Here is a 26,677-nt window from a genome sequence, read left to right as displayed (position 1 = left end):
CCTGCCCTGGGCTTTGCCATTCCTCTGCATGCAAGTGACAAACACTCTCTTTTGAGTCATTGATCTTCAGACCCCTGCAGGACAAACCCGGCTTCCCCAGCTCCTTTTCCTCCCCACGTCCAGAGTGGTTTTACAAATGGAGTTTAATTAAACTTTCTCTCTCTGGAACAAAAAAAGCAGTAAAGTAGCACTTTAAAGACTAACAAAATAATTTATTAGTTGAGCTTTCGTGGGACAGACTCACTTCTTCAGACCAGAGCCATAGCAGAACACACTCAATATTTAAGGCACAGAGAACCAAAAATAGTCATCAAGGTTGAAAAATCAGAAAAAAATCATTATCAACGTCGGTAAATCAGAGAGAAGAGGGGCGGAACGGAGGGGGGGGAGTCAAGAATTAGATGAAGCCAAGTATGCAAAAGAGCCCCTACAGTATCTCAGAAAATTTGCATCCTGAGTGAAACCACATGTTAATGTGTTGAATTTGAATATGAAAGAGTTCATCACGAGCATGGAAATTCTTTCCCAGAACAACCATTCCCATTGCATGGAGCACCAGTGCTCCACAGAGCAGCCTGGGAGTGACTGGCTGAGAATCAGCACACGGGATCATTTCCAGGGCAGAAGGCAATATGCCGCCTCTGTGATAGACCCAACCTGGAAAGCAGCCTATGGAAACTGGAAACACAGAAATGATCCAGGCGCACGGACAGTGCAGACAGAATGCCTGTCCACACTGGAGCTGGGGACAGGAGCTGGCTGGCTTATGTCGGTGCACAGCAGCAGCCTGGAGCTCTTTGCTGCCTTTTGACTCTGTGCAGACGAGAAAGGACAACTTGTTTCCAGCCTCAGCGGAGGGTGGGGAGAAAAGAAGAGCTCTGCAAAGACAAGGGCCAAGTTATCCCTCCCACCCACCCCATATGCTGTGGCTGGAAGCAGCTCCTGTCCCTTTCCTCCCACACACATTACAAAAATTGCTGCTGGGCACATTCTGATGGGAACCCTGACAGAAATCTGGGCTGGGCGTGTGACCCTGCAGGCTGCGTTCTGCTGGAATCCAACTGAACTTGCTCAAACTTGAGGAATTTTACAGGTGTCCCATATTCAGCAAACGGAAACATGGTCACTCTCGGAAAAGTGCTGCCTTGGATTGTGGAAGAGACTCCTTGAGAAGAACCCGACCTTGTCTCTTGCAACAGTGTAAGATCTTCTCCAGCTCTAGCGGGGCTGGGTACAGGCACCTGACCCATTGTCATTACCTCTGCAAATACACATCTTCATCCTTAGCCGTGCACAGCCTTGCCCTCCGCTTTGGAGCCAAAATCAACAAGCCATAGAACTGTACTGCAAAATCCTGGCCTCCATCTACATAATCTTACAGTCCTTCACCCAGTCCCACTTTCTCCCTCTTCTGCGTACGGCACCTCTGACAGCTGTGGAAAATGGATCTTCATTGCAGTGACTCCTCGGTCACAGCACGGTCACCGCAGTGGTGTTGCCCTTCTGCACAGGAAGGCAGCCAGAAGTTGATTGGCCCTGCACCAAAACATGAGTAAGTAGCAAACCAAACCAAACCGACCAACCCGCTCACCTGAGAGGAGGAGTAACAAATAGACAAATAAGGTCTGGCGTATTGGAGCACTTTCTGTTTTGTCACCTGATAGCAGCAGAGTTATTTCCCTGGATGTATCATTCCATAACCCCAGCTGTGAGCAGGCAGGGAACTCAGGGCTCTGACAAGTGCAGCTCTCACTGAGTAGAGGCAGGGAGGTGCCATGGCTGGTTTAAATCTCCGCAGTGTTCTGGTGACAGGGGCCAATCAAGGAATCGGCCTGGAACTGATCAAGCAGCTTCTGGGGAACTCCAACCCACCAGAGTGGGTCTTTGCCACCTGCCAGGACCCAGCAGGGGAGCAAATGCAGGTGAGAACGGGGCAAGGGGGGTGGAGTTAGCAGTAGCTGGAGGGGGAAGCAGAAGCTGCGCAAGGGGCTTCCAGTGTTGCAGCACTTGGGGCTGAGACCCACACACTGGAGCAGGCAATGACTGCAGACCCTGCTCCAGCTCGAAGGTGCACAGTTGCACCCCAAACCCTCTACACCTGGCAGCTCAGGTCCCAGAGCAGTGAGGATGTGGCAGCATTTGGTGAGCCTGGGGCACCGACCCAGGGGCTGTGGATCGTCTTGCCCAGCATAGGTGAATAATGACTATAGCACAGCAATACCCAGTCCCACCAGCCTCCAGTGAGCCTAATTCATGAGTCTGACACCTCCCTTGTCTGCCACTACCTCAGGTCCTCTGTCTTCTCAGCTCTGCTCCCACACCCAGCCTGGAGAACTGCAGATTCTGAGTAACTTCTGGGTCATGGCACCAGCTTCTTCCACAGCTGACAAAATCCCCACTCACAACCAACTCCTGAGAACTTGAGACACTGCCAGATCCCAGCGGCTGGGGGGAACCCCCCTTACCTCCCCTGGGGGAACTGACCTCCAAAAGTCTCCTCCCAGTCCCCATGAATGATGGGGAAGTGATTTGTGTCCCAGACTCCATCACACTGAGTTAGACAATGGCACTGGAAATGCTCAGGGGCAATTAGAAGCCTCCTACTGGTACAGAAACCAGGGCAGGTTGTTGTACAAGGAGGCTTGGTGGAGAAAAGCAGTTAAGACATTGACTTGGTTCCCAGGGTCAGTGGGGATCTGGATCCTGCCCAGCATGGCCCTGGGCATGGGCCCAATGTCAATAACCATTTACTTCATTCTTTTTCAGGAATTGCGGAAGCTGGAGGCCAAACATCCGAACCTGGTGATCATTGCGCTGGGTGGGTGCCCGGCCCCTGGCCCAGAGCTGAGGTTCCATCTCCCTGCAGCATGTTCTTCCTGTTCCTATCCCCCTCTGCATCCCCCCTCCCAGGTTCACCCAGTCCCAGTGAGGAGAACAGGACCAGAGTCAATAATCGCTGAGAGCTCATTGATACCTTCACCAGCCCCAGAGGAGGCAGGTGTGAGTGGAAATTCTGGCAGGGTTGGTTGGCTCTGGAGAGGCTGGAAAGCCCCAGGACCACCATGTGGCAGGTTCCTCCTGTGAGAGTCACACATGGGCAGCTCTGTCTGGCATTCCCACCTCTGGGATGGAGCCCTGCACGTCCAGCTGGGGACTTCTCTCACCTACAATGCATCACAAGCAATTCTAAATCATCCACTTCCTTTGTCTAAGTGAGATCAACTCCGCGCGTATGAACTAACCACTAACTCCAGCACATTTCCATTTTCTTGGCTACTCAGATTGTCCAAGGAACTGATCATAATTGTCTCTCTGAATTAGCTTTTCCTCTTGTTGCTCCAGCACAGCTCCCCGTGCCTGGACCCAGCAGCAGTCCCCAACCCCCACCTCCTTTCCCCAACCCCCCTCCCACCTCTGAGCCCAATGGAAGAAGCCCTCTGGCCCAGGGGGCTGTGCTCTGGTGGGGGTGACATCAGAGAGGAGGAATCATGCTCTTGACCCCCTGCTCTGTCGCTGTAGATGTCACAGACCCAGCCAGCATCAAGGCGGCGGCAGCCAGAGTTGAGACACACCTGAAAGGCTCCGGGCTTAATCTGCTGATAAACAACGCTGGGATAGTGAAGTTGAACACACTGGAGTCAGAGACACCAGAGGACATGGCCCTGGTGTACGCGACCAATGTGACGGGGCCCTTGCTGGTGAGCCAGGTAAGGGCCCTGACAGAGAGCACGTGGCCAGATGCACCAGGGTTTGACAGTGCTTGGGCCAGGAGTCCTCCCTTCCCTGGGTTTGGGTGACTGGGTCAATATGGGGCCTTGGCTGGGAAAACAAAGGCTGCAAGTGTATTGAGGGACTTGAACCTCTCAGAAATGAAACCTCACCCCAGATCCCTGCATGGTCCTGGCTCTGCACACACACTGCTTCAATCCCTCACTTTTCACACCCAGAGCATCAGTGCAAGGACAGAGTCATTCATGAAGCCCCAGTTCCCTTACTTGAGAGACCTCTGTCTCCCCAGTCCCACCACTATGTGTGGCCTTAAGAGGACTCTCTCCCCGTCCCCTCAGATGGGGCCCAGCCGGCAGAGGGGCATCTGTCTGCTCCGGGGCTGAGGGTGACTGCAGCACGGAGCTGCGAGATGGTCTCTGGCTGGCCGGGCTGGGGCTCATGGACGTAGGTCCACAGCCAGGAACTACGGCCCTTCGAACTGTGAGGACAGAAACGTGTCCTTTCTCCTTGACATATAGTCCCCAGTGGGATAAGCAGCAGGAAGGGGCTATCAGGGCTGGTTCCCTCTTTTACCAAAGGCACCGAGTGCTTGTGAGCATCTCTGTAAAGCCCCTGGACCCCCTGGGCAGCCCATGAGGCTCACAAATGGGCACCTGGGTCTGAGTGGCGGCAGGAACTGGCACAAACTCGACAGCCCAAAAAATGAGCTTCCCCGTGTGTTCACTACACACCCATCTCTGCTGGTGCTCAGCAGACTGATGGCCCCAAGTGGGCTCACTCCAGGTGCCATACGAGCTGCAAGTGGCAGCGCACAAGGGGCTGGGGGGGAGCAGGACAGGCTCGGAGGGCTCCACGCTGGGTGGGTCTGTCACTGGCCTGTGTACAGAGACCGAGTGTGGCGCAGGCCGGGGAGTCAGGGCTTGTGTGGCCAGAGGCCGGGGGGTTCAGGCACCTGCTGCGGAGACGGCACAGACCAGTTAGCTTCACGCCAAGGGCAGCTGGTGGGGAGATGCCTCAGAGCAGAGGAAAGAGATTCTTCCAACCCCGGCAGGGCTGTGGGGAGGCTCTGTGCCCTCCCTGGTCCTCATCCTTCCTCTCCTCTCCCCACACACCCTGGCTCCTGGCCAAGCCACAAGCTGTAGCCTGGCTGGGCAACTCAAACCATTGACCTGCCCAGGGTAGGCAGGTGGGGGAGCAACATCCAGCCTGAGTCCCTGATCCCGGGGCCTCCTGCTCAGGATATAGGGGGGGTTCCCAGAGGTGTCCACATGACTCTTCCCCTGCCCTGGCTCTGGCTTGCAGCCTTGCCCAGCAAAGACTCACAGCTGAGGAGCTGCAGCTGGGCCATGCTCAGAGCCATGTGGGCAGCTGTGGGGAGCCGCAGACCCCCCATCTATCTGCCCTGGATGGGGACTCTGAAGGCGGGAACATGAGTTGGGTCATTCTGGGCTCCTACCTGGGCATGAGCAGGGTCCACAGCTCCCCACACCTGCCTGTGTGGGGCTCCTACTTCTGGCCTGGCCGGGGGCTGGGTTTCAGGGGAAAGAGCAGAGACCCACCGCATTCTGGTGGCCTGTCTCACGAGCACGAGGCTGGTTCCTTTTCTGACCTCACGGCTGCTCTGCTCTCCCCACTGCCCAGGCCTTCCTGCCCTTGCTGAAGCAGGCTGCCCAGGGAAGCCCCCAGACAGGGCTGAGCTGCAGCAAGGCGGCCATCGTCAACATGTCCAGCGAGGCTGGCTCCATCCGGAATCTCTACCTCTGGCATCTGGGACAAGTCATCTCCTATCGCTGCAGCAAGGTACAGGGCACACCCAGCAGGGCCGGACTGCTGCCTGGGTCTGCTACTTGCACAAACCCCTGTCAGTCGGTGTCTTCCCCTTGTTCCCCATCCTACTGCCACCACTCCAGCCTCCAGCGCTGTGCTGGGCAGGGCCGGCAGATATTTGTCTGCCTGCAATTCACTTGGGCTTCAGATCAGAGTTCCCATCCGGTGAGGAACTTTCTGTTGTGCCTGTATCCCGCCGGAGAAATCCTCACACTCTGAGGGGCCAGGGCAGCTCAGCCCCCGTCCAGCCAGTCTCAGCTCAGGGAAGGTCACTGCGGAGCTGTGAATTCTATCCCCCCTGGGGTGGACATACCCCATTTTGAGACCATCCCCAGTTCAACTCAAGGGGGTCAGATCCTTGCTGCGTCTGGCTCAAATGTCGGGTACCCCAAAGGAGCATCGATGTCACATTTCCACTTTCCTCTAACTGCCCAGATCCTGCATAACAGAGAGCAGCCTCAGCACGGCTCTCATGTGTGCTCACCTGTCACGGCTCACTGCAGGCCTGTCAGCATCAGTGGCTCATCAGAGTGCAGCCACACCTGCATCTCGGTGGCTTGCTGTCCTCATTGAGCCCATCAGAGACTGCAGCTCCCACGAGTGTTTTCTTCTCACTAGTGTTTCTGACAGGCTGAGTACTTGGGCAGTCATCCTGGAAAAACTCACATGCCACCCAGCTGATCAGCAGAGCGCGCACAGCCGGCAGCGTGTGTTTTCATTGGTGGGTGCCATCCACACATGCTTCAGTGCACATAAAGTTTATTCTGCACATAGAAGGACAAAAACAAAAGGAGCTCTGCTCTCACACCTTTGTCTCTCTGTCTCTCCCATCCCTCCCTTCGGGAGGGTGGGTCGTTTCCTACAAGGCTCATTCCCTCCCACACACTCTGCTGTCTCTGCTCATGGTGTCTCACCTGCAGGCTGCTCTGAACATGCTCACCAAGTGCCAGGCCTTGGGGTATGGTGGAGACGGGATCCTGAGTGTCGCTGTCCATCCTGGCTGGGTGCAGACAGACATGGGGAATTCTGACTCCATCCAGGTAGGTGCCTCGCTCGGAGAGGACAGTGATTGCCAAGTGTTAGGAGCAGATGTTTATTGTAGGGGTAATGGCTGTGCTGGAACCCATCCTGCCCTCCGCCTCTGCCCTGTGTGGAGGGATTGTGTCCCACTCAGAGGCCCTCAGGGATTCCATGCTGTGCTCTGGGCTTCCAACCTCCTGCTGCCGCTTGCTTGGTTCCTCAAGCTGCTGGCATCCCAGAGTGAAGGTGAGCAGAGCTGCTGCTGCTGCTGCTCTGGGGTTTTTATGGGCACCAGCTCACAGGTACTTGCATGCAGTCATGTCTGTGCTCTCCACCCAGTATCTTCATTTACCCCCAAAGCCCAAAGCCCATCCTGGACTCTGGACAACTTCAACTTACCACTCTCTAGCCAAGAGCTGAAACCCACTCCAGCTCCCCAGCCCAGATCGGGGACCCCCATCCTCACACCCACCCCCCAGTCCTGAGCACCTTCCACATCTTCTGGTAGCCCAAATCACTAATTTCCAGCATTTCCCTAAAGCCCAAACTCCCAGGCAGAGCCCTCACACTCCTGCATCCCAACCCTCTGTCCCAGCCCAGAGCCCCTCCCCCACTCACACCCCTTGGCCCCATTCCCACAGCATGAATTGTGTTACATGCACCAGGGTGAAGGTCATGCATCACAACACAGCTGTGTTTTGCACACCCCCTGCCTTTGGACACACAAGAAAATTCATGCCACTCAGGGGAGGGACAGTTCAAGGGGACTCCAACTGGGCCAAGGGCTCAACTTGGTCCTGTCTCTGGGCCCCTGGGGTCCTGGGATGCTCCCAAAGTCAGCTCCCTCACCTCACTCTGCTTCCCCCACCCACAGGCCCCAGTGACGGTGGAGGCGAGTGTCAGAGGGATGCTGCACGTGCTCTCCACGCTCTGCGAGAAGGACAATGGAGGCTTTGTGAACTGGGAAGGGAAAGTTCTTCCTTGGTGAGATGCTCCCAGCCCTGCGCCAAGAGCCCTGGGCCAGGCTTTTCCAGTGACCGTGCTGTCAGCTGTGCCTCTGGCCTCAATAAACCCACTGAGCTAACGCAGGGGCCCTGACTGAGCCTGGCCTGGTCTCTCCTGTCCTGGAAGCCACCAGCTGCACCTGGGTGGAGATGCCATGTGATGACTGGTTCCTCCCTCCACAGCCAAAGCCCAGAGCTGGTCTGTGAGGCAGGAGCTTTGGGTGTCCAGCTGGGAGAGAGTGGCTGAGAGTGAGGAAAACACCCAGGACCTCACTGCTGCAGGGAAGAGGCCCAGGGAGAGCTCACAGGCAATGACACCCCTTCTCCCACACTTGTGCAGTATATTGAATTAGCCACCCTGAGTTATCTTGGCCAATGCTACCTAACCTGGGCCAAGAAGCCCCTGCCCCCGAGGCAGCCCAGGGGGCACTGGGAGGGGGAGGCCAGGAGCCTCTGGATACACTGGGTGTCTCTCTTCATCAGTCTGTCATACAGGAGGATTGTCTGGGCACAGCTGAGAAAGCCAAACCAGGGCAAAATGCTAACACAGTGTGTCCCGGTGTGGGCCAGGGTGTGCCCCAACTGGGGTGGAGCAGGCCACAAGACCTCCCCAACTCTCAGCCCTGCCTTGTTCTGGGCAGGCAGCAGTCCCCATAGGGCCCAGTCCTCCTTATCTGGGCTGCAGGTGGGCAGAATATGGGCCCTGGCCCTGAGGCAGGATTGGCCACATCCCACTTAGGCAGTCAAGATGTAAGCCCCAGCCCTAGGTCAGGGCAGGGTCACAGTTGATTAGTCAGGCTCAACCCCTTCAGCAGGGCAGGGCACACACAGTCTGTGTAGCAGCCCTGGATCTGGGGCAGGGCTGGGCCACCTTTAATCAGGCTCAGCACCTTGTTAGCAGCTTGTGAGCAGCCACGGCTAACCTGCCTTTGCTTTGAAGTAGCCCAGGCACTTTGAAGTACCGGCGGGTTACTCACTGTGACAGACAAGCTGGCACTTCCAAGTTTGTAGCTTCAAAGTTGCGCGGGGGGGTGCGGGGAGGAGAGAGAATTAGCTTAATGAAGTGCTGCATTTGCATTACAGCACTTCATTAGTAATCTCCCAACACCCTATTTCCCATGCTCCCTTCCAAGATGGGAGCCAGTGCAGACACAGCCTGAGATACCCGGGCAGGTTACTGAACGAATTTAGAAATAGTGGATGGCTTTTTTTGAGGTCTTTAAACCTCATTCTACTAGGAATAGTGCCTATTCCAAAAGAGAGAATGGGGCTGTATGGACAGGTAACTGGGGCTCTTTCAAAGAATAGTTTATTCCGAAATAATGCTGCTGTATCGCCATAGCGCCAGTGTGCTTCAAGGGCTCTAATCTGAACTAGGCTGTCTTGTGTGGGGACGTGCTGTTTTCCAATAGGTTTTGTTTATTCTGGGCCTTCCTTGGTGCGTGAAGGCGTTATTATCAAATGGCTTATTTGGGAGGAATAATTCTGAAATAAGCTGTTCTGAAATAACTCTGTAGTGCAGACAAACCTGGAAAACCTCTGCCCTGGGGAATAACAGCGGTGGTGAACTGGCAATGTGTAAAGACAAATTCCTGATTACAACCAGTCACAGTGTGGGATTATTTTGGGTGTGTGGACACTACAGAGTTTATATATATATATATATATATATATATACGTATGAGGATACACATGTCACGGAAGTGTAAGGGACCTCAGGAGGTCATTAAATCCAGTCCTCTGCCCTCCTGGCAGGACCTAACACCTTCCCTGACAGGCATTATTTTTTTTTATCTCTATATAGGGCTTGTCTACACTACCTCTCCCTCCCTACTTGGAAGGGAGCATGTTACGTAGGGTGTAGGGAGATTGTTAATGAAGTGCTGTGCTGCACAGGCAGCGCTTCGTTAAGCTAATTCCCCCCCACCAGCAACTCTTTAGTGTCGGCTGGTGTGTAGCTGGGGCTCACCTGCCCGTACTTTGCACTGCCTGGGGTACCCCAAAGTCCCCTGAGTCCTCAAAGTTTGGAGGAGTTTAACACTTTGGAGTTGCCGGGGCCGGGGGAGAATTAGCTGAATGAGGTGCTGCGTATGCAGCACAGCACTTCATTGATGACGTCCTCACGCCCTGCTCACCAGCCTCCCTTTGAAGGAGGGCAGGGTTGTAGACAGACCCATTTGCCCCAGACTCCTAAATGGCTCCCCTCAAGGGCTGAGCTCACCCCCCTGGGTTGAACAGGCCAATGCTCAAAGCACTGAGCTCGCCGGCCTGCAGAGCAGGACCTTGGAAATGAGCAACAGGCAGCTGCAGGGCCCCTGGCCACTGAATGAGATTTCCTCCCCTCCCCCACCAGCCTGGCCTCCCCTTTCAGACTCTCTCACCCATCCCCCACTGCTCTGAGCCCAGCTGGGGGTTCCCGCAGCCCCGGCTGCCCCTTGCCAGCTGTCCTGGGCCCTGCAGTGTGTCCCTCAGATCCTGTCTCTCCCACCCCTCCCCAGTGCTCTGATCCCCTTGTCCCCTCAGACCCTGCCGACCCCCCCCACTGCCCTTTTCCCCTCCTCCCTCAGCCACAAGCCCTGGTCGGGTTCCCCCTCACACCTGCCACCCGTCCCCCCTGGCACCCGGCCTCCCCCTCCCTCTGCACTGTTTGTCACCCACTGAGGTCTTGGGCCCTGCCACAGGCTGTGTCAGAACAGAGACAGCCCGTGGGTGCAGCCCCTGCCTGGGGGGATCCTGCGTCTCTGTCTTCACGTGCCGCTGCTTCCAGAAGTGGCGTAATAATGAGCTGTCCAGGAGATGCGAATGGGGCATGAATGGAAATGTTCTGTACCTCATTAGCACATGGGCGCATGATTGGGAGCCCAGAAGAAGCTCTTCCAAACTCCAAAACACACGTTCAGACGCGCGGCCCACGGGGATCTTACAGAAGGAAACGCTCCCTCCAGAAGCCCCTGCTGTATTTGATCATCTCTCCCACGAGCTTATCATTTCCAGGGCTTTTGTTTTTCTTTAGTCGTCTCACTGCTCTTTCTGCTTCCTCCTTTTAAACACCAGATGAAGCTCAGCTATCTGCACACACCTGACTCCCTGCCAGCCCCAACTCCTGGGCCTGCCCAGCTTTGATGGAGTTTGGATCTTGTAATGCATGGGAGCAAGCTGAGCTTGTTCTGGGTGGAGTCACATGGACCAGGCAGGTAAAGAGTGGTGAAGGACTGAGCCCAGCCGCACCAGCCCCCTGAGCTGGTGAATCTCACTCTAACCAGGAGGGAGTGTGGGGAAGTCCTGGGCAAGGTGAAGCCAGGTGCAGCTGGTGTGTGGGGCTGTTTGGTTTTAATTTTGTCTAAAATTGTGAGAAGTGACGTTCGCTTTTTGTCAGAAGCCGGATTTGTTTTGCAAGGCCAAGTGTTGCTCAGGGAGCAAGAAGTCTTGAGTTGAACTCCCTGATGCTCCCCCCCAAAGAGTGTGTTTGTTGCTGTCCCTGACCTTGCGTTGCCTATATTTTTCTTACACACAGTGTGGTTTGTGATCTGTCCTGAGTGTGTAGTTGGTTTCTTGCTCCAAAGCTGTGAGGAGAGCTTGGAAATGACCTTGGAAAGGTGAAGTTAAGTGTAGGATTTATCAGAGCACTTGGGGTTTATTGAAACCTGATTCTGTGGAAAGCCCAGTGCTTAATTTTTCAAGCAGGGCTTGTTGGTCTAGGGGTATGATTCTCCCTTCGGGTGGGAGAGGTCCTGGGTTCAACTCCCAGACAAGCCCTTGTTCTATTGTTGTGTAATAGCTGATCCAGACAGTTTCAGGGTTCTTGTCCTCTTGTGTGATTTTCCTCTGTTCATTTGCTCAGTGTAATGCAACAGCCACTTGTTTCTGGATGGCTCAGCTCGAGCATCAGCTCTGTCAAGAGATGGTCCTGCCAGTGACTACACCCCTCCTGTTCACTGTGGCAGCCCCTCTGGGTGGTAGAAACTGCCACTGTCTGGCTTCTGACTCCCCTTTTGTCTGGATGAGACCCCTCGGGGTCTTCTCCCCAGGATGGGCTGGAAGGACTGTCTCTGGCTGCTGTACTGTCGCTTCTGTGAGAAGCTGGGCATCTGTTGCCTAATAAACCTCCTGTTGTACCTGCTGAGTGAGTGTCACTCCTGCCAGTGGACGGGGTGCAGTGCAGGGGGACCCCTGAACCCCATCACACGCTCTCATGAAGTGTATTGAATCAGCCACCCCGAGCTATCCCGGCCAATGCAACCTAACCTGGGCTGAGAATCCCCTGCCCCCAGGGCAGCCCACAGGGCACGAGGATGGGGAGGCCAGGAGCCTCTGGATACACTGGGGCTCTCTCTTCATGAGTCTGTCATACAGGAGGATTCTCTGGGCACAGCTGAGAGAGCCAAAGCAGGGCAAATTGCTTAAAACTGATTGCAGAGGTGTGGGCCAGGGGTGTGCCCCATCTGGGGTGGAGCAGGCCTGCCTGGTTCTGGGCAGGCAGCTGTCTCCAAAGGGCCCAGTCCTCCTTAACGGGGCTGCAGGTGGGCAGAATATGGACCCTGGCCCTGGGACAGGATTGGCCACATCCCACATAGGCAGTCAAGGTGTAAGGGCAGGGCCACAGTTCATTAGTCAGGCTCAACCCCTACATCAGGGGAGGGCACACACAGTCTGTGTAGCAGCCCTGGCTCTGGGGCAGGGCTGGGCCATCTTTAATCAGGCTCAGCACCTTGTTAGCAGCTTGTGTGCAGCCACGGCTAAGCTGCCATTGCTTTGAAGTAGCCCAGGCACTTTGAAGTACCGGCAGGTTAGCCACTGCGAGAGACAAGCTGGCACTTCCAAGTTTGCAGCTTAAAAGTTGTCCGTGGGGCTGGGGGGAGAGAATTATCTTAATGAAGTGCTGCATATGCATCACAGCGCTTCGTTAGTAATCTCCCAACACCCTATTTCCCATGCTCCCTTCCAAGATGGGAGCCAGTGCAGACACAGCCTGAGACAGCCGGGCAGGTTACTGAACTAATTTAGAAATAGTGGATGGCTTTTTTTGAGGTCTTTAAACCTCATTCTACGAGAAATAGTGCCTATTCCAAGAGAGAGAATAGGGGCTGTATGGACAGGTAAGTGGGGCTCTTTCAAAGAATAGTTTATTCCAAAATAATGCTGCTGTATCGCCATAGCGCCAGTGTGCTTCAAGGGCTCTAATCTGAACTAGGCTGTCTTGTGTGTGGACTTGTTGTTTTCCAATAGGTTTTGTTTATGCCGGGGCTTCCTTGGCGTGTGAAGGGGTTCTTATCAAATGGCTTATTTGGGAGGAATAATTCTGAAATAAGCTATTCTGAAATAACTCTGTAGTGCAGGCAAAGCTGGAAAACCTCTGCCCTGGGGAATAACAGCGGTGGTGAACTGGCAATGTGTAAAGACAAATTCCTGATTACAACCAGTCACAGTGTGGGATTATTTAGGGTGTGTCGAAACTACAGAGTTTATATATATATATATATATAAATATATATGGATGAGGATACACGTGTGCCCTGGTATGGTCTGTATGGCTGTCTGCAGTCCAGGCATGGGCATGGTCCTCCCCTCCTCTTGCCTGACTCTCAGCTGCTCCATGGCTTTTAAGTCTCTCCTTGGAGCTGTGAGCACCAGCTGCTCCCTGCACCAGGTGCCTAGAGGAGGGAAGGCGACTGGGCTCCAGCCTGGGGACCTTCCTTCCTCCCACTTTCCCTGACTTTGGATTCTGGCCCTGCTCCTCCTTCCCTTTAGTGCCATGGGGGGCAAGGGGCAAAGGAACCCCCCACCCTCACCCCCCTTTTGGACATAAATTCATGTTTTGCTTTATTTGTAAGGAAGTTTGGTAAAAAGTTAAACCTCTTAATCTGTTTAATTATTTTTGTTTTTATTACTAATAACTCCTTTCATATGAATTATTACAACCCCCCCTTCTCTTAGAGACCTAATACTGTAATGTGAATAATTTAGTGTTTGAGGTATTTGGAAGCAAAAAACAAAATGCATTTGTCATCGGGGTGGTTGGCTGGTGGCCCAGGAAAAGGTTTGTGTTGAGCGGGCTGGGCCAGGAGTCAGAAAGTTCAACTTTCACTGAGTCAGCAAGTTTCAGGGCTCTGAAGAGACAAAGAGGCCATGTCGACATGAGCCCAAAACTTTGAAATAGCCATGCAAATAGCCATTTCAAAGTTTACTAAGGAGTGCTGAAATACATATTCAGCGCCTCATTAGAATGCCAACAGCTGCGACACTTCAAAATTGACACGGCTCCCCGCCATGGGGCTCGTCCAAATGGGGCTCCTTTTCAAAAGGACCCCGGCCAGTTCAATATCCCCTTATTCTCATCTGCTGTTTGGAATCAGGGGATTTCGAAGTAGCCGGGGTCCTCTTGAAAAGAAGCCCTGTCTGGATGAGCCGTGTGGCGGTGAGCTGTGCCAATTTCGAAGTTCCACGGCTGCCAGCATTCTAATGAGGTGCTGAATACATATTTCATGACTTCATTGGGGAACTTCGAAATGGCCATTTGCATAGACATTTCAAAGTTTTGGGCCAGTGTAGACACAGCCAGACAGGGGAGGTGACCAGCCCCTGGGTGGGTGCTGTGGAACAGCCAGCACCAGACAGTCACCAGGTTCAAAGAGAAACTTGTATGTGAATCACAGGGCTTTCTCTTCTGTCTTTGTCAGGATGGTCGAGTGGTCTAAGGCGCCAGACTTAAGATGATATCTTCTCAGTAATCTGGTCTCTGTAGAGAGACGTGTGTTCAAATCCCACTCCTGACACATACTCTCTCTTTAGCCTTGTTTTGGCTGAGGGGTTCAGCAACAGTGGAGGTAGGTGAGTCAACGTTGTGCCCTTGGAGCCAGCGAAGCTAAAAGCATCTTGGGGGGCCTTGGCAGGAGAGTTTCTTGCAGAACCAGAGACTTTGTTATCCCCCTCTTGATTCAGAACTGGTGAGGCCACAGCTGAGGCTCACCTACACTAGCCACCTGCTGGAAAAGGGGCATGGAAATGAGTCAGATCTGTGAATTGCAATGAGGTGCTGTATTGCACACGCAGCACTCAGGCTCACCAACCTCTGGTTCCAGGCCAGCCTATACACCTACGCACCCCATGCCTGGCCCTGCTGGGTTCCAGCTCCTCTGCTGGGCAGACTCCAAGCACAACTTAACGGCGTAAGGGTGGGGTGGGATGGTTTAATTATCCCCCATAGAGCCCAGCCTGTCCCCTGTGTCAGCCCCACAGTACCACACTCACCCCAGCTGAGTAGGGACTCAAACACACCTGGGGGATATGGTGCTTCAACCAGGCACAGGCAAAAGGGCGGCTGTGACTCAGCTGCAGACAGGGAGATGGCCAGTTGCTTGTAAGGGAAGGGTCCGTCCCCACAGCTGACTCAGGGGCTGTGGTCTCTCCCAGCTGCTGGGCTGGGCTGGGCAGTGCAGAGCTGGGGAAGGGGCAGATAATTGCCGTAGGAGAGTGAATGTCACACTCCCCACTCTGCCTCTGACAGCAACAGGTCAGCCTGCAGCACCAGCCACAGGACCTCCTGTATCTCCAACCAGACAGGACATTTCTGGGGCCCCAATGCATCACAGAAACCTTGGTGAACCAGCCCAAGCAGAGACCCAGCTGCAGGGGAACCCATTCAGCAGGCAGGAGGGAGAAGCCCTCACGCAGGGGCAGCTGGGGAGAAAGAAGCCCAGCCCTGACAGAGATGTATCATTAACCACACACAGGTCCCACTGAGAGCTGAGCTCAGAGTCCTGAGTGCCAATCATTGCACCATGGAACCTGCAGTTTAAGCCCTTTCTGAGCACCTCTGACTCTTGGCAGGCTGCTCCCCTGCACTCCTTGCCCCCCTCCAGCTCTTTCACCTCTCAGGACACTGCTTCCTGCTCCACTTCCCCTGCTCTCCTCACCACACTGTCCATCTCCGCCCCTCTCGCTGCAACTCCAGAGTGAGGAGGCAGGTTCATTTGTCTCTGAAAGTGACCAGCCTGGAGAGAACTGGTGGAGAAGGAGAGACTGGAAAGGCTGGTGGTGATTGTAGAGGAGGAGGATGTGGGTGGGGGAGGACACCATAGCCCTGGCTGTGAACTCACAGAGTGATCAACAACCTCTCTACATGCACTTAAAGCTTCACAGATACACAGGCCTGAATGCATCATTGACCTCTTTATAGGTATGAGGCCCAACATTGCTCATGTCACTATCTACTGCCAGGTTTATGTGTGTTAGCAGCAGCAATTGTTGAGGCTTCAGCTCTGTTTAAAGAATTCCCATAGAATGGGAAAGCAGAGTGTGTTGGAAACAGGGAGGTCAGTAACCATCTTTCAAAGGGAGTGCTTGGATTTGAACCAAGGGCCTGTTGATCTGTAGTCAAATGCTCTACCACTGAGCTACACTCCCTTACCCACCCCCTTTGGAGTCATTGATCTTGAGTCTCCTTCAGATCAAACACTGTTTTCCCAGCTCCTGTCCCTCCCTGAACCCAGAGTGGTTTCACAAACGCGCAGACGGGGTTTGATGAAACTTTATTTCTCCCTGTGCATGTTACAGCTTGTCCCCTGCTGACCTGGCTTCTCCTACTCAGAGTTACAGCCCCTCAGGGGGGCAGATTACCGGCATACATGGGACAGTTCTCTCCCAGCCACTTGGAGCAACATCAGTGGTTACAAAGAACGAGGAAAAAACCTACTGCAGGACACCCACCAATCAATCAGATATAGTTGGGTTTGCGGTCAGTGTCAGTAACTTCTCTACCTGGCACAGGTGGTGACCCAGCAGCCTGGTTCCCTGAGGTGCTGGACAGCAGAGCTTTTGCAGTGCTAACACGTCAGCCCTCGTGACAATATGAGCGCACTGTTTTCAGTAAGAAGGTGCTGGGATGCATTGAACATGCCCGTACCAGTGACATTTAATCCATGTAGAGTTTGGGGTTCAATACTTTCACAACGTCACACACCTTTTAAACTGCTCTGGCAGCACAATTTCCAACAATCCCTTTCCCAGTCATATAGTCAGAGGCACGTTGCTGCTAGGAAAGCTGGAGCGGCCTCTACACAATAACAAACCTCTCACCATTTTCCAGTGATAGAGAGCCTGGCTCAGTGGTGGAACACTTGATTGCAGATGAAGCTCTCCCAGGTGCCCCTGTTTGGATGGTTTTCTTAATGGAAATCCATTGTCACCTCTGGCTCCACTATGTTTTGTGGTTGCACTGGATGCTTGACATGGATTTAAACACTTCACATTTTCCTCTACAAACGTATGAAAACTGAGCAAACCCATCCCTCAGCTGCCTCAGTTCCCAGCCTCCGAGGCTCAGGTTTCTGTTCCCATCGATTACACAAAGGTGCAGTACGATGCACATGTGCAGCAGATATGTCCCAAAGAGGCTTTTCCTCAGCTGCTGAGAAGCACAGAAGAACTCAGGGCTTGCCCAGGATGGCACAGTGGAATGGAGACCTGCCTCAGGCCCTGTGGCTGGATCTATTGCTGTCAGGGGCAGAGAAACATTCCTTCCCCCTGGGCAAGTATCTGCTCTTTTCCCAGATGTGCACTGCCCAGCCCAGGAGCTGGGAGAGACCAGAGCACTGCATCAAGCCTTGGGGAACCAGCAATTCACTCAGAGGCAGCTGCACCTGTGCCTGACCCCAGCTGAGTCAGGGCTGCCCCCTCCTTGCCAGGGAACTACACCCCTGGCTGTGTTTGGGGCCCTGCTTAGCCCCACACAGCAGCCCTGAAGGGGGCAGAGGTGAGTGGAGCTGACACTTCAGTCAGACTTGGCACTTTCAGGGCAAATGAAATCATCCCACCCCCGGCAGCCAGAGCTCAGCTCAGCCTCACAGAGGTGTCCTGTGCTTGGAGTCTGCCCAACACAGGAGCTGGGAGGCAACAAACTCAGGTGTGCTGGAAGTTGCAAACAATGGGGCTGGAAATCAACAAAGAAAGATGCAATGAGGATGGGATTTGAACCCCTGTAGGCAGAGCACAATTGATTAGCAATCAATCACCTTCACCCCCTCATCTTCATGTGCTGCAAGTTTTTCATCCTTCCCAAAGTCAACCCTGCCAGGAACCTTTCTGCACCTCGCTGGTTGGCCAGGGACACAGGATGGGCAGATTTAGCCCAACAGTTCTACTCTCACTCCTGTCCCCTGCAGTGCGGCTTCCTGGGGTGAGCAGGGCCCCAAACACAGCTGGGGTGCAGTGCCCCGGCCAGACATGGGGACGAGGTGTGGGAATCCCTGGTTCAGCTTCAGCCACTGACATGGGCAGCTGCCTGTGAGAGAAGGGCCTGTCCCCAAGGCTGGCTCAGGGGCTCTGGTCTCTCCCAGCAGCTGGGATGAGCTGGGCTGTGCACAGCTGGGAAAGGGGCAGACACTTGCCTGTGGGGTTGAATGTCAAACTCCCCTCTCTCTGACACTGAGAGCAATAGATCAGCCTGCAGCACCAGCCACAGGGCCTGAGGCAGGTGTCCGTGTGACTGTCCCGCCCTGGAGCCCCTGGGGTCCTGTAACCAGACACAATCCCCCTGCTCTACTCCATCTTGCCCCTTTTCGGTGCCTCTGAGCACACAGCACAAAGGAACAGCACAGTCTTAGAGCGTTTGAAAGCACAGACGCGCCTATCTCAAGCCCAGCGTTTAGATGCTTCAGAACACAGATGTGCAGTGTCAGCATGACCCTGGACTGAAGCGTACAGACAAGGGGGCTAACAGGCTAGATGTTGACCACAGGGCCTCAAATTCCCCTCGGCTGCTACCGATAATTGAGACGCCCACACTTCATGCAAAGCCGAGCTGCTGAGCCTTCAGCTGTACCCCTCGCTTTCCCAATGAGCCAACAAGACAGCAGGGGCTACAGGATGGGCCATTAAGCAGGCGAGGCAGCGTATTGCCCAATCGTCTGTGAGTGTGACCCACAAGCCTGCCACACGCTCTGTAGCACAGACAGAAAGACAGACAGACACATCCTGCACCCAGCTACAAAGGCTGTTCACACACAGAAAAGAGGTTCTGATATTTGACAGCTAAACCATTTCCCTCAAATGTCATATTAAGCACATCTGCCCATCACACAGGCAGGTGGAGGGTTTGTGGTCCCAGTTGCTCACAACCGGACACATCCAAAGCCATGAACCACCAGCCTGGCTCAGTCACAAAGGGACAGTGGTCCCTGCTGCCCCAAGGCTGACAGAGAGCTCCTCAAGACCACCACTGCCCAATGCACCCAGGACCTGCTCCTTACTCACTCAGACAGAGCTTTGCTTGTTTTCCTTCCACCCAGAATCCCACTTCTCTTCCTGGGTTACCAGGAGCCATTCCTGGAGCACCATTGGACAGGCACAGGATTCTGCCTCCCTGCAGCCAGCCTCACCTGCACAGGCTTTGGCAGGAGAAAGAGTGGTGCTCCATTAACTGCACTGAGGTGCTAAGCTGCTCTCCTGCCTGCCTCAGCTTTACTTCCTTCTTCTGCCCCGTTCCAGCCTCACTTCTTCCTTTAGCAAGTCACGCAAAGGAGGCCAGCAGGAGAGCCGGCCTCAGTAGGTCAATCCTCAAGGGCAGAGGAGGCCAAGACACAAGCCTCCTGAAAAAGACCGGCCGAACTTGTGTAGCTTCCCCAGTCTGAGAGCGTCGTATAAGCTCTGCTGATACCTCTACCCTTTTTCACACAGCAGTTGGGTTTACCCCGGAGACAGAATGAGACCAGCTCTTCTCAGCCCCAAAGGGGAGAAAAGCAACCAAAGCACTGCTGTTTTCATGGGGCTTTAAACAAGTACATTGCACATGTAAAGCAAATGTAACAGCCACAAAGCTACAGAAGTTCTATCTGGGTTGGGTTCCCCTCCCATCACGTCCATCCACAAGTCACTGCTTACCCTGGCCCACGTGGGGAGCCCTTCAAAGGCTCAGCTGCCAGAGCAGAGGATGGCAGCTGCACTCAGGAACTGTGACTCCAGCTTTAAGAGTATCATGACCAGTAATCCCCATCACCTTCCTCTGTGTGTCAGTGTGATCTGGGATAAAAAGCAGCCGAGAGAGACGGCAGCGGAAGGTTAGGATGTGCTAAAAGCCATCTTTTTGGAATACTGTGTCACAGCCCCCTTTTATTGAAAACATGCTGACATTTTCACTAGGTATGACATATGAGGCTTTTTAAAACTTTGTATGTACTCTTGGTGTAAACTGTTCTGAAACTCAGGAAATGTCAAGAGAGGTTGATGCTCGCGGGAGGTGACTTTTGTAGGTAGTGTGGCTAAGTGGTCTAAGGCACTGGATTTAGGCTCCAGTCTCATTGGAGGCGTGGGTTCAAATCCCACCACTGCCATCTCTTTATGAACGGGAAGATGGATGGAAAGCTGCATTGATGGCCAGACCCCAACAGTTGAAACTGACATCTCTGTTTGGAGATGGGTTTCAAGTATAATGTCCTCATGATGAATTCTCTGTCTTGCAAGGTTCAACATCTTTATTGAAAAGCTGGATGAGGGGGAGTACTACACCGTTAGCAAATTTGCAGATGACCCTAAACTAGGGGAAGAGGTAGATCTGCTGGAGGGTAGGCATAAGGTCCTGAGTGACTTGGATAAATCGCAGGGTGGGGTCAAAAGAAATGTCATGAGGATCAATAAGGACAAATGGGCTGTGGCCACATTTGGCCAAAACCTCAAAATAGCCATGCTAATGGCCAGCTACTCTGCTGATAGGAATAGGGGGATTTCAAAGTCTGCGGGGTCCTTTGGAAACCTGCCTGTGCACCAAAAGGAGATGATGCCAACACCCAACCCCATTGGATGACTTCACCGTAGTTGCCAACACAACAAGATATTGCATCAGGAACTGGATTTGAGAGAAGGTCTGCCAGGGGAGGGAAACCATCATTCATTGCTTCTGTGAACTCCAGCACAGACAGAGAACTGCTGCCTGGTTCTTCTTTCCCCTGCAAGTTGTGTAGGGACAGAGGTCATCAATGGCCTTGGTAAGAAGCTGTAACATTTGTAAGTTCTCCCTGGTTGTTTACACAGCTTTTTATTCCTGTGCTGGCTAAAGTAGGGCCAGACAGCCAGTCAGCTGCTCTGGGACTGTCAATAGGGCTGCAGGGAGCTGTCTCATCAGAGACCGAGGCTTCATTACTTGCTTGCCAGAGGGTGGTCTGGAGGGCTGTTACTCCTTTAAAGCCTGACACTCTGACTTTGGGATTTCTGAGTGCCCCAGAACACACCTTACTGTCTCCTCTTCACTAGTGTAGCAGAAGAATGATCCTATACTTGGCCGACCTGTAGAAGTAGTGGTCCTGAGCCCAGTCTTATGGACCACTGCTGCTAGCTGTTCACCACTCTCTGGTGAGCGGGCTGGACCTACAGCGCCCCTCAGTTCGTCCACCTGCACCATCAGGTCTTGCACCTTCTGGGCGAGCTCCTCGCCACTGTTCACCATCAATGTTATGGAGGGTTGCGAGAAGGCTGTACTGCCATGTTTGGACGGTTAAGGGCCCCAACACTCACTAGTAGCCTGCCTTTCTTCCTCTTCTCGGATCTCTCTAATCAATCGCCAATAGCTGGGTGGGGCCACCAGTCGTTCCCTTAACCGAAGGTAGAATAGGATTGGGTGCTGGCATTGCGCTCCCCTCACAATTTGGGACACTTGAGTTCGATCCATTTGCTCCGCTGTGACGGCTCCATGCAAAACAACTCTCTGCAGTAGTTTCTCCAGCCTCTGAACATAGGTTGACAACTTTTTGCCCCTCTGTTGTCTGGTACTCAGGAACTTGCAATAAACTTCCTCCGAATCTTCAATCCTCCCAAAAGCATGACTGAGAGCTTCTAAGCAGTCATTTGCACTAGCCTCCGGATTACACTGCTTCACCGTGCGAATGACATGCAGCGCGGGACCCCGGAGACTCTCTATCAGTCGCCTTCTCTTCTTGGCTTCAGGTACTGCCCACTCTTGGAGCATTTCAGTGGTATGTTCTAACCAGGGTTCAAACGCTTCTTCCCCTGGTATTGGGACCGCACCACCAGAAAATAAGCGTAACTTACAGTATGAACTAGACTCATGATGAGGTCGCAGGACCTTCTCCAATGCTTGTCCCAAAGCTTTGGCCCATACATCCATAGAAGGGCCAGGGGCCAATGGTTCAGCACCCAGTAGACTCGACATGTCTGCCATAGTCTTTCCTTCCTGTGCCAAGAAGGCTGTCATCTTCTCCTCAAATACTGCGTGTGAGGCAGGGCCTGTTGCAAAGGCCTTGGCGATCACAACTTTCAAGGTGCCAGTGGGAATCTTTATCTCACTTGGGATCTGTAAAGAGTCCACAGCTACTGGCAATTCACATAGCACCGCAAATGCTTTGTCGTCTCCTTGAGGTCTACGCCCCCGTATGCGACACCTCATTAGAGAATCAATGGCTTTTGTTAGAAGGGCCTCAATGGGGCCATCTTCCATATCCTCAGGTATCCCTAAAACTAATAGACAATTTCTAGGATCAATACTCAACTCCTCACACCAGTCTTCTAGCATACGGCCAGCCATGGTATCAACCCTAACTTAGCCTGCAACAACAGAACTGCTTCTTACAATGTTACATATATATGGGTGCTTGCGAGGGGTACCACCCAGCAAAAGAGATACCGGACGAGCCCCCACTTATGTAACCCTTCTATTAATGCCAGATGCCTGCCAGAAGGGCCGGGTTCAACTCTTGTGGGGTTTTTCTGTCAAGGATACAACCAACCTGCTCGAGCCCCCACCCAGTGGCCTGGGACAATTGTGCTGGGTGCCTGTAAGGCGGTTCTCTCCCCCGCTCGCAAGCACAGAGTCTGAGATAGAAATGGCTCGTTTAATGACCATTACCTACCCCAAGGTTACAGCGACAGATGCAGTATATCTAAGCAAAGAAGAGACAAACCCCCTTCACCCAGATACCACCCCCATATGCGGTAGAACCCAGTCTCTTGCTGGGGCTCTTGGCCCTTTACCCCACACACAGTTACAGGGTGTACCTTCTGCGGTGCAGTCCCAAACCCAAAGCCCGCATATACATCACCAGGGCAGTACGAGCTGTCCACTTGTCTGCAGCCTCCCCTTTCTGCCACCAGCTGTCGTCTGCCACTGCTCCTACCGGCCGCCCACCAGTCACCATCATCCATTCCTCCTACTGGCCACCCGCCGGTCGCCATCATCTGCCGCCGCTCCTACCGGCTACCCGCCATCGTCATTCCCAACCCAACTGCTTTGGATCACTCCAAGACAGAACCCTGTGATTTCTGCTCTGTCATTTTAGCTCCTGGTATGGCTCATTTAGGGTTTCACAAACACCCCAGTATCCAGCTCTACCTTTCAACAGGTGGGGAGGGTTAGACAAGCCAGGCTAAGAGCTATATGGCCAAGGCACAGGCAGGGCCATGGCACTCAGCAAGCTGGTTCAACCAGTGCCCCTCCCCTTCTTTCTCACAACACTTTAAACCAGGGAGCCCTGTGTAATCAATGTCTTACACAGCTAAGGCGACTGCCCTGTCCCCCACAGCAACCCAGAGCATTGGTGAGATCTCACAACTCCCACGTTAAGTGTCAGCTTAAATTGTGATTTTACAACTACATGTTTACAATAGACCAAATCTCATGGCTGACTTGCTACCCATTAGGCTTTGCCTGAAAGGTATCACACATGCACACCTTTGCATTCTCATGCAAATGATCACTGGGAGACACATTCCTCCCAGCCTCAGTATCACACCTGCCGCCCTTCACATTCTGATGCAGATGACCTCTGGGAGACACATTCCTCCCAGCCTTCAGCAGCATTGCGTTCTCCTTCTGCCCCATTCCCTGCACTAGCAAGTAGCCCCTTTTTGCTTTTTTGTCACACGGCTGTCAGTGCAAAGGGGCACAGCCAGGTGAATTGCATGTATGGTCCCCCGACCTGCTCATGAACTCTCTGCAGGGAGACACCAGCTAATCTCCTGCTTCTCAGAGATTTTCTTCTTACTGTAAAGAATGTGCCAACAGGAGCTTCATAGTGCTGAAGGATTTGGGGAATGTGTTCTTCAGAGATCATTGGCATGAAAATGTAAAGGTGGGCCCATGTAATGCCTTGAAAACAAAGCCTGATGGGAGCAAGTGAAGCAAAGCGTTTTCATCTCTTGTAAATAGCTTGTTGTTGGAAAGTCACATTTTATGACTTTACCCAATGTAAGAATTGTGGAATCTCATCAGTGCTTGAAGTTGTTGTGGGCTACAGGGCACTCATGACTGCGGTGTCAGATATGGATTACAGAGGGATCCCTTCATGGAAACATTATGAAGTGAAAAAGGGTTGGAATAGTGGTTGATTCAGCTTGCTGGAAGCCTTTGGGCTATACAGCGGTAAAACTGGTTTGACTCTTTCTTCCCCCTGCTGTTAGAAGGTGGACCTAAAAATGGGTCAATAACTATTCTGCTAGAATTCATCCTGGTGAATACCGAGATGCTGCACCTCGATGCAGAGCTGAATACCACTGTGAACTGAAATCCCCTATGAGCTGGTAGCTGAAGCCCTGGAGTGCTTCAAACACAGGGTTCTGTCTATTGCAAAACCCACAAGACAGGAGAGGGACATCTGGTGTGAGAAGCAGCCAGCAGGTGTGAGCGGCGGGTGGGCAGCTGGCAGGGGAAGCGGAACGCCGGTCCAGCACAAAGGTTGCGTTACCTCCAGTTCAGAGAGGGAATGCAGCAAGGGCCATGTCCACACTAGCCTGTTCCTTTCGGAAGGGGCATGGTAATGAGTGAGGTCGGAAGATGATAATGAGGTGCTGCCATCAACGTGCAGTGCCTCATAAGCATAATGGAGCACAAGGCGATTGAAAAGTGCCACTTTCGAATCTTGTACCATCTGTGGGGGGAGGGGGGCGCTGTCGAAAGAACCGCCTATTATTCAAATGTCCCTTCTTACTGTTTCGTTTTATGAAGGGGCGAGTGTAGACAAGTTGAAAGTGATGTGTCAGGGAGTGCAGGGACTGGGAAGACTTGCAAGTGGGGCATTTGAAGTGGGTAGGGAGAAAGTTTGGGTGTGTGGATTGGCTCTTTCCAGTATAGGACGGCTGAGCCTGAGAGGCAAAGGGCACTGCTCCATCTGCTTGAGCTGGGATACTTACTTGAGGCTTGGTTGTGAACTCTGGGTGTGGTATTTTCCCAAGCTTATGCCATATGACTTTTCTGCCTCTTTCATTAAAAGCTCATTTTCTACACTCAGACTCTGTGCTTGTGAGTGGGGAAGCATTGCCCCTGCGAGGCACCCAGGGCTGTGCAAATTTCCCAGGCTTCTGGGTGGGGACTCCAGCTGGTTCTATGTGAGATGGATGAAAAGGGACCCCTCATTGTTGAAACAGACCCTGGTTGCTCCCGACTCATTCTGACAAAAGACTTACATTACACAGCTGTAGACCCTCTTATCAGACTGAGCTCCTTCATGAGTCCCTCAGTAAATCAAAGGGGTGACTATCCTCCAGTCTCTTTCATAGAGTACTAGAAGTGGAAGGGATCTCACGAGGTGAAAAAGCCCAGTTCCCTGCATGTTTCCTCACACGGGCTCCCCAAATGTCAATCAAAACTCCAGTAGCTGAGATTTATTCCCCACAAAAATATCAGTTGCGTTTGTTTCGAGGTGATATTGGTTCAGGAGTCCAGAACTGTGACAAGAGAAAGAAAAGAGAAATTCCAGTCTAATTCCTAAAAGTGCTCACGCTGAGCCAGATTGGAAGGTTTCCCTTCCGCATAACTTCCAGCAGTTTGTGCTTCCTGGGATGCTTTTCCAATTAGGCCACGTCAAAGGGTTCTTTGTCTTTCCAACATTGTTGCTGCCTTCAGTGTAGGTACAGGAAGAGAGGAGAAATGATCCTGTCAATGTCCCTTACTTTACACGCTCCTCTGGGTGCCAGGAAGATCCTCAGTGTGTCTCAGAGCCAGGCACCTCAGGGCGTCCAGCCCATTGAGCAGCTGCCTTTCATGGCAATTGTGAACCTGTCTCCTACATGTCCCTTCCTGGTGAATGGCCAGGGATGGTAACTTAACATCTAGCTGGGTGTGGGTCACTCCTTTGTTGCTACTGCAGAGTTAGTCCCTGGACGTTTCTCAGATTCACAGCAAAGAAAGAACTAACACAAAGAAAGAGCAATTTTTTTGTCTTCCAAGGTAAGAAAGGTACATTTTTGAGAGAATTTTATCCCTCATTACTTCTCCTTACTTGTGTACTCCAGTGGCCTAATGGATAAGGCATTGGCCTTTTAAGCCAAGGGTTGTGGGTTCAAATCCCACCTGGGGTGAAGCCCTCTTTCCCACCTGTCAGCCTCAAGGTAAGGAATAATGTGAGCTTTCAAAACCAGACAGGGTCACTTGAGCAGTTCTGTGCCAGGGGTGCTTTCTGAAGGGCAGGAGGTTCCATTTATGCCAATGAGTTGTTGCATGTTCATATCATGACCTCATTCAAATCTGTGATGGGGTTTAGGCTTCCTGAAGCTCTGCAGGCAGGAGTGACTCTTACTCAGCAGGAGAAGAGCACATTTATTAGCTGACAGGACACAGCCTCTTACAGAAGAGTCAGTACAGCAGGCAGAGACAGCCAGTCCAATCCATGCTGGGGAGAGGAGGCCCTGAGGGCCCCCAGAGCTGGGGCCTTGCTCCCTCCTTTGTCTCTCTCCCTTCCAGCCCAGACTTAACTGCTTCCCAACTCCCAGTTTCAATTTAAAATCCTTGGGCTGCACCTCCCCCTTTGTCTGCAGTTCAAAGGTGTTACCTGGTCACCAGGTTACCCTCAACAGGAGCCCCACACCCTCTGTGAGCCACTCACATACACACACACACACACACACACACACCCCTCCACATCACAGCATCTTCTGAAGTGGCGCACTCCCATAGCCCCTGCAAAAGAGAGGCTCGTGTGGCCACATCCTGTGGGTATCAGACAGAAGTTGGGCTGTGGAGAAGGAGAAAGGGGTTGCTTGAGAAGAGGCAGATCATGAAAATAGGCCACTCTGGGAAAGGAAGAGACTCAAAGCTGTGGGTACCCAAGAGACTCTTGTTACCACCTGCCTTCAGCCTGAGGAGACGGATGGAGTGAGCT

General features: G+C 53.0%; 1 protein-coding gene and 5 non-coding genes across 6 annotated transcripts; 5 read left to right on the top strand and 1 right to left on the bottom strand.

Annotated features, from left to right (window-relative positions):
* Positions 1–1,775: 1,775 nt before the first annotated feature.
* LOC142005744 (C-signal-like) lies at positions 1,776–7,564 on the top strand. The gene is made up of 6 exons (XM_074983094.1): positions 1,776–1,922; positions 2,767–2,818; positions 3,520–3,707; positions 5,371–5,529; positions 6,477–6,596; positions 7,451–7,564. Exons 1-6 carry the CDS (start codon positions 1,776–1,778, stop codon positions 7,562–7,564), a joined length of 780 nt encoding a protein of 259 aa, XP_074839195.1.
* A 3,700-nt stretch (positions 7,565–11,264) lies between these two features.
* Positions 11,265–11,336, top strand: TRNAP-CGG (transfer RNA proline (anticodon CGG)). The gene has a single exon. It is a non-coding gene; the product is annotated as a tRNA-Pro (tRNA).
* A 2,916-nt stretch (positions 11,337–14,252) lies between these two features.
* On the top strand, positions 14,253–14,353 carry TRNAL-UAA (transfer RNA leucine (anticodon UAA)). The gene is given in 2 exon segments: positions 14,253–14,290; positions 14,308–14,353. It is a non-coding gene; the product is annotated as a tRNA-Leu (tRNA).
* A 1,558-nt stretch (positions 14,354–15,911) lies between these two features.
* TRNAC-ACA (transfer RNA cysteine (anticodon ACA)) lies at positions 15,912–15,983 on the bottom strand. The gene has a single exon. It is a non-coding gene; the product is annotated as a tRNA-Cys (tRNA).
* A 3,841-nt stretch (positions 15,984–19,824) lies between these two features.
* TRNAL-UAG (transfer RNA leucine (anticodon UAG)) lies at positions 19,825–19,906 on the top strand. Its single transcript has one exon. It is a non-coding gene; the product is annotated as a tRNA-Leu (tRNA).
* Positions 19,907–25,804: 5,898 nt separating this feature from the next.
* TRNAK-UUU (transfer RNA lysine (anticodon UUU)) lies at positions 25,805–25,877 on the top strand. Its single transcript has one exon. It is a non-coding gene; the product is annotated as a tRNA-Lys (tRNA).
* Positions 25,878–26,677: the final 800 nt, after the last annotated feature.

Source organism: Carettochelys insculpta, unplaced genomic scaffold (genome assembly GCF_033958435.1).
Source record: "Carettochelys insculpta isolate YL-2023 unplaced genomic scaffold, ASM3395843v1 scaffold_0035, whole genome shotgun sequence".
Classification (NCBI taxonomy): Eukaryota; Metazoa; Chordata; order Testudines; family Carettochelyidae; genus Carettochelys; species Carettochelys insculpta.
This window is presented reverse-complemented; position numbering and strand designations above follow the sequence as displayed.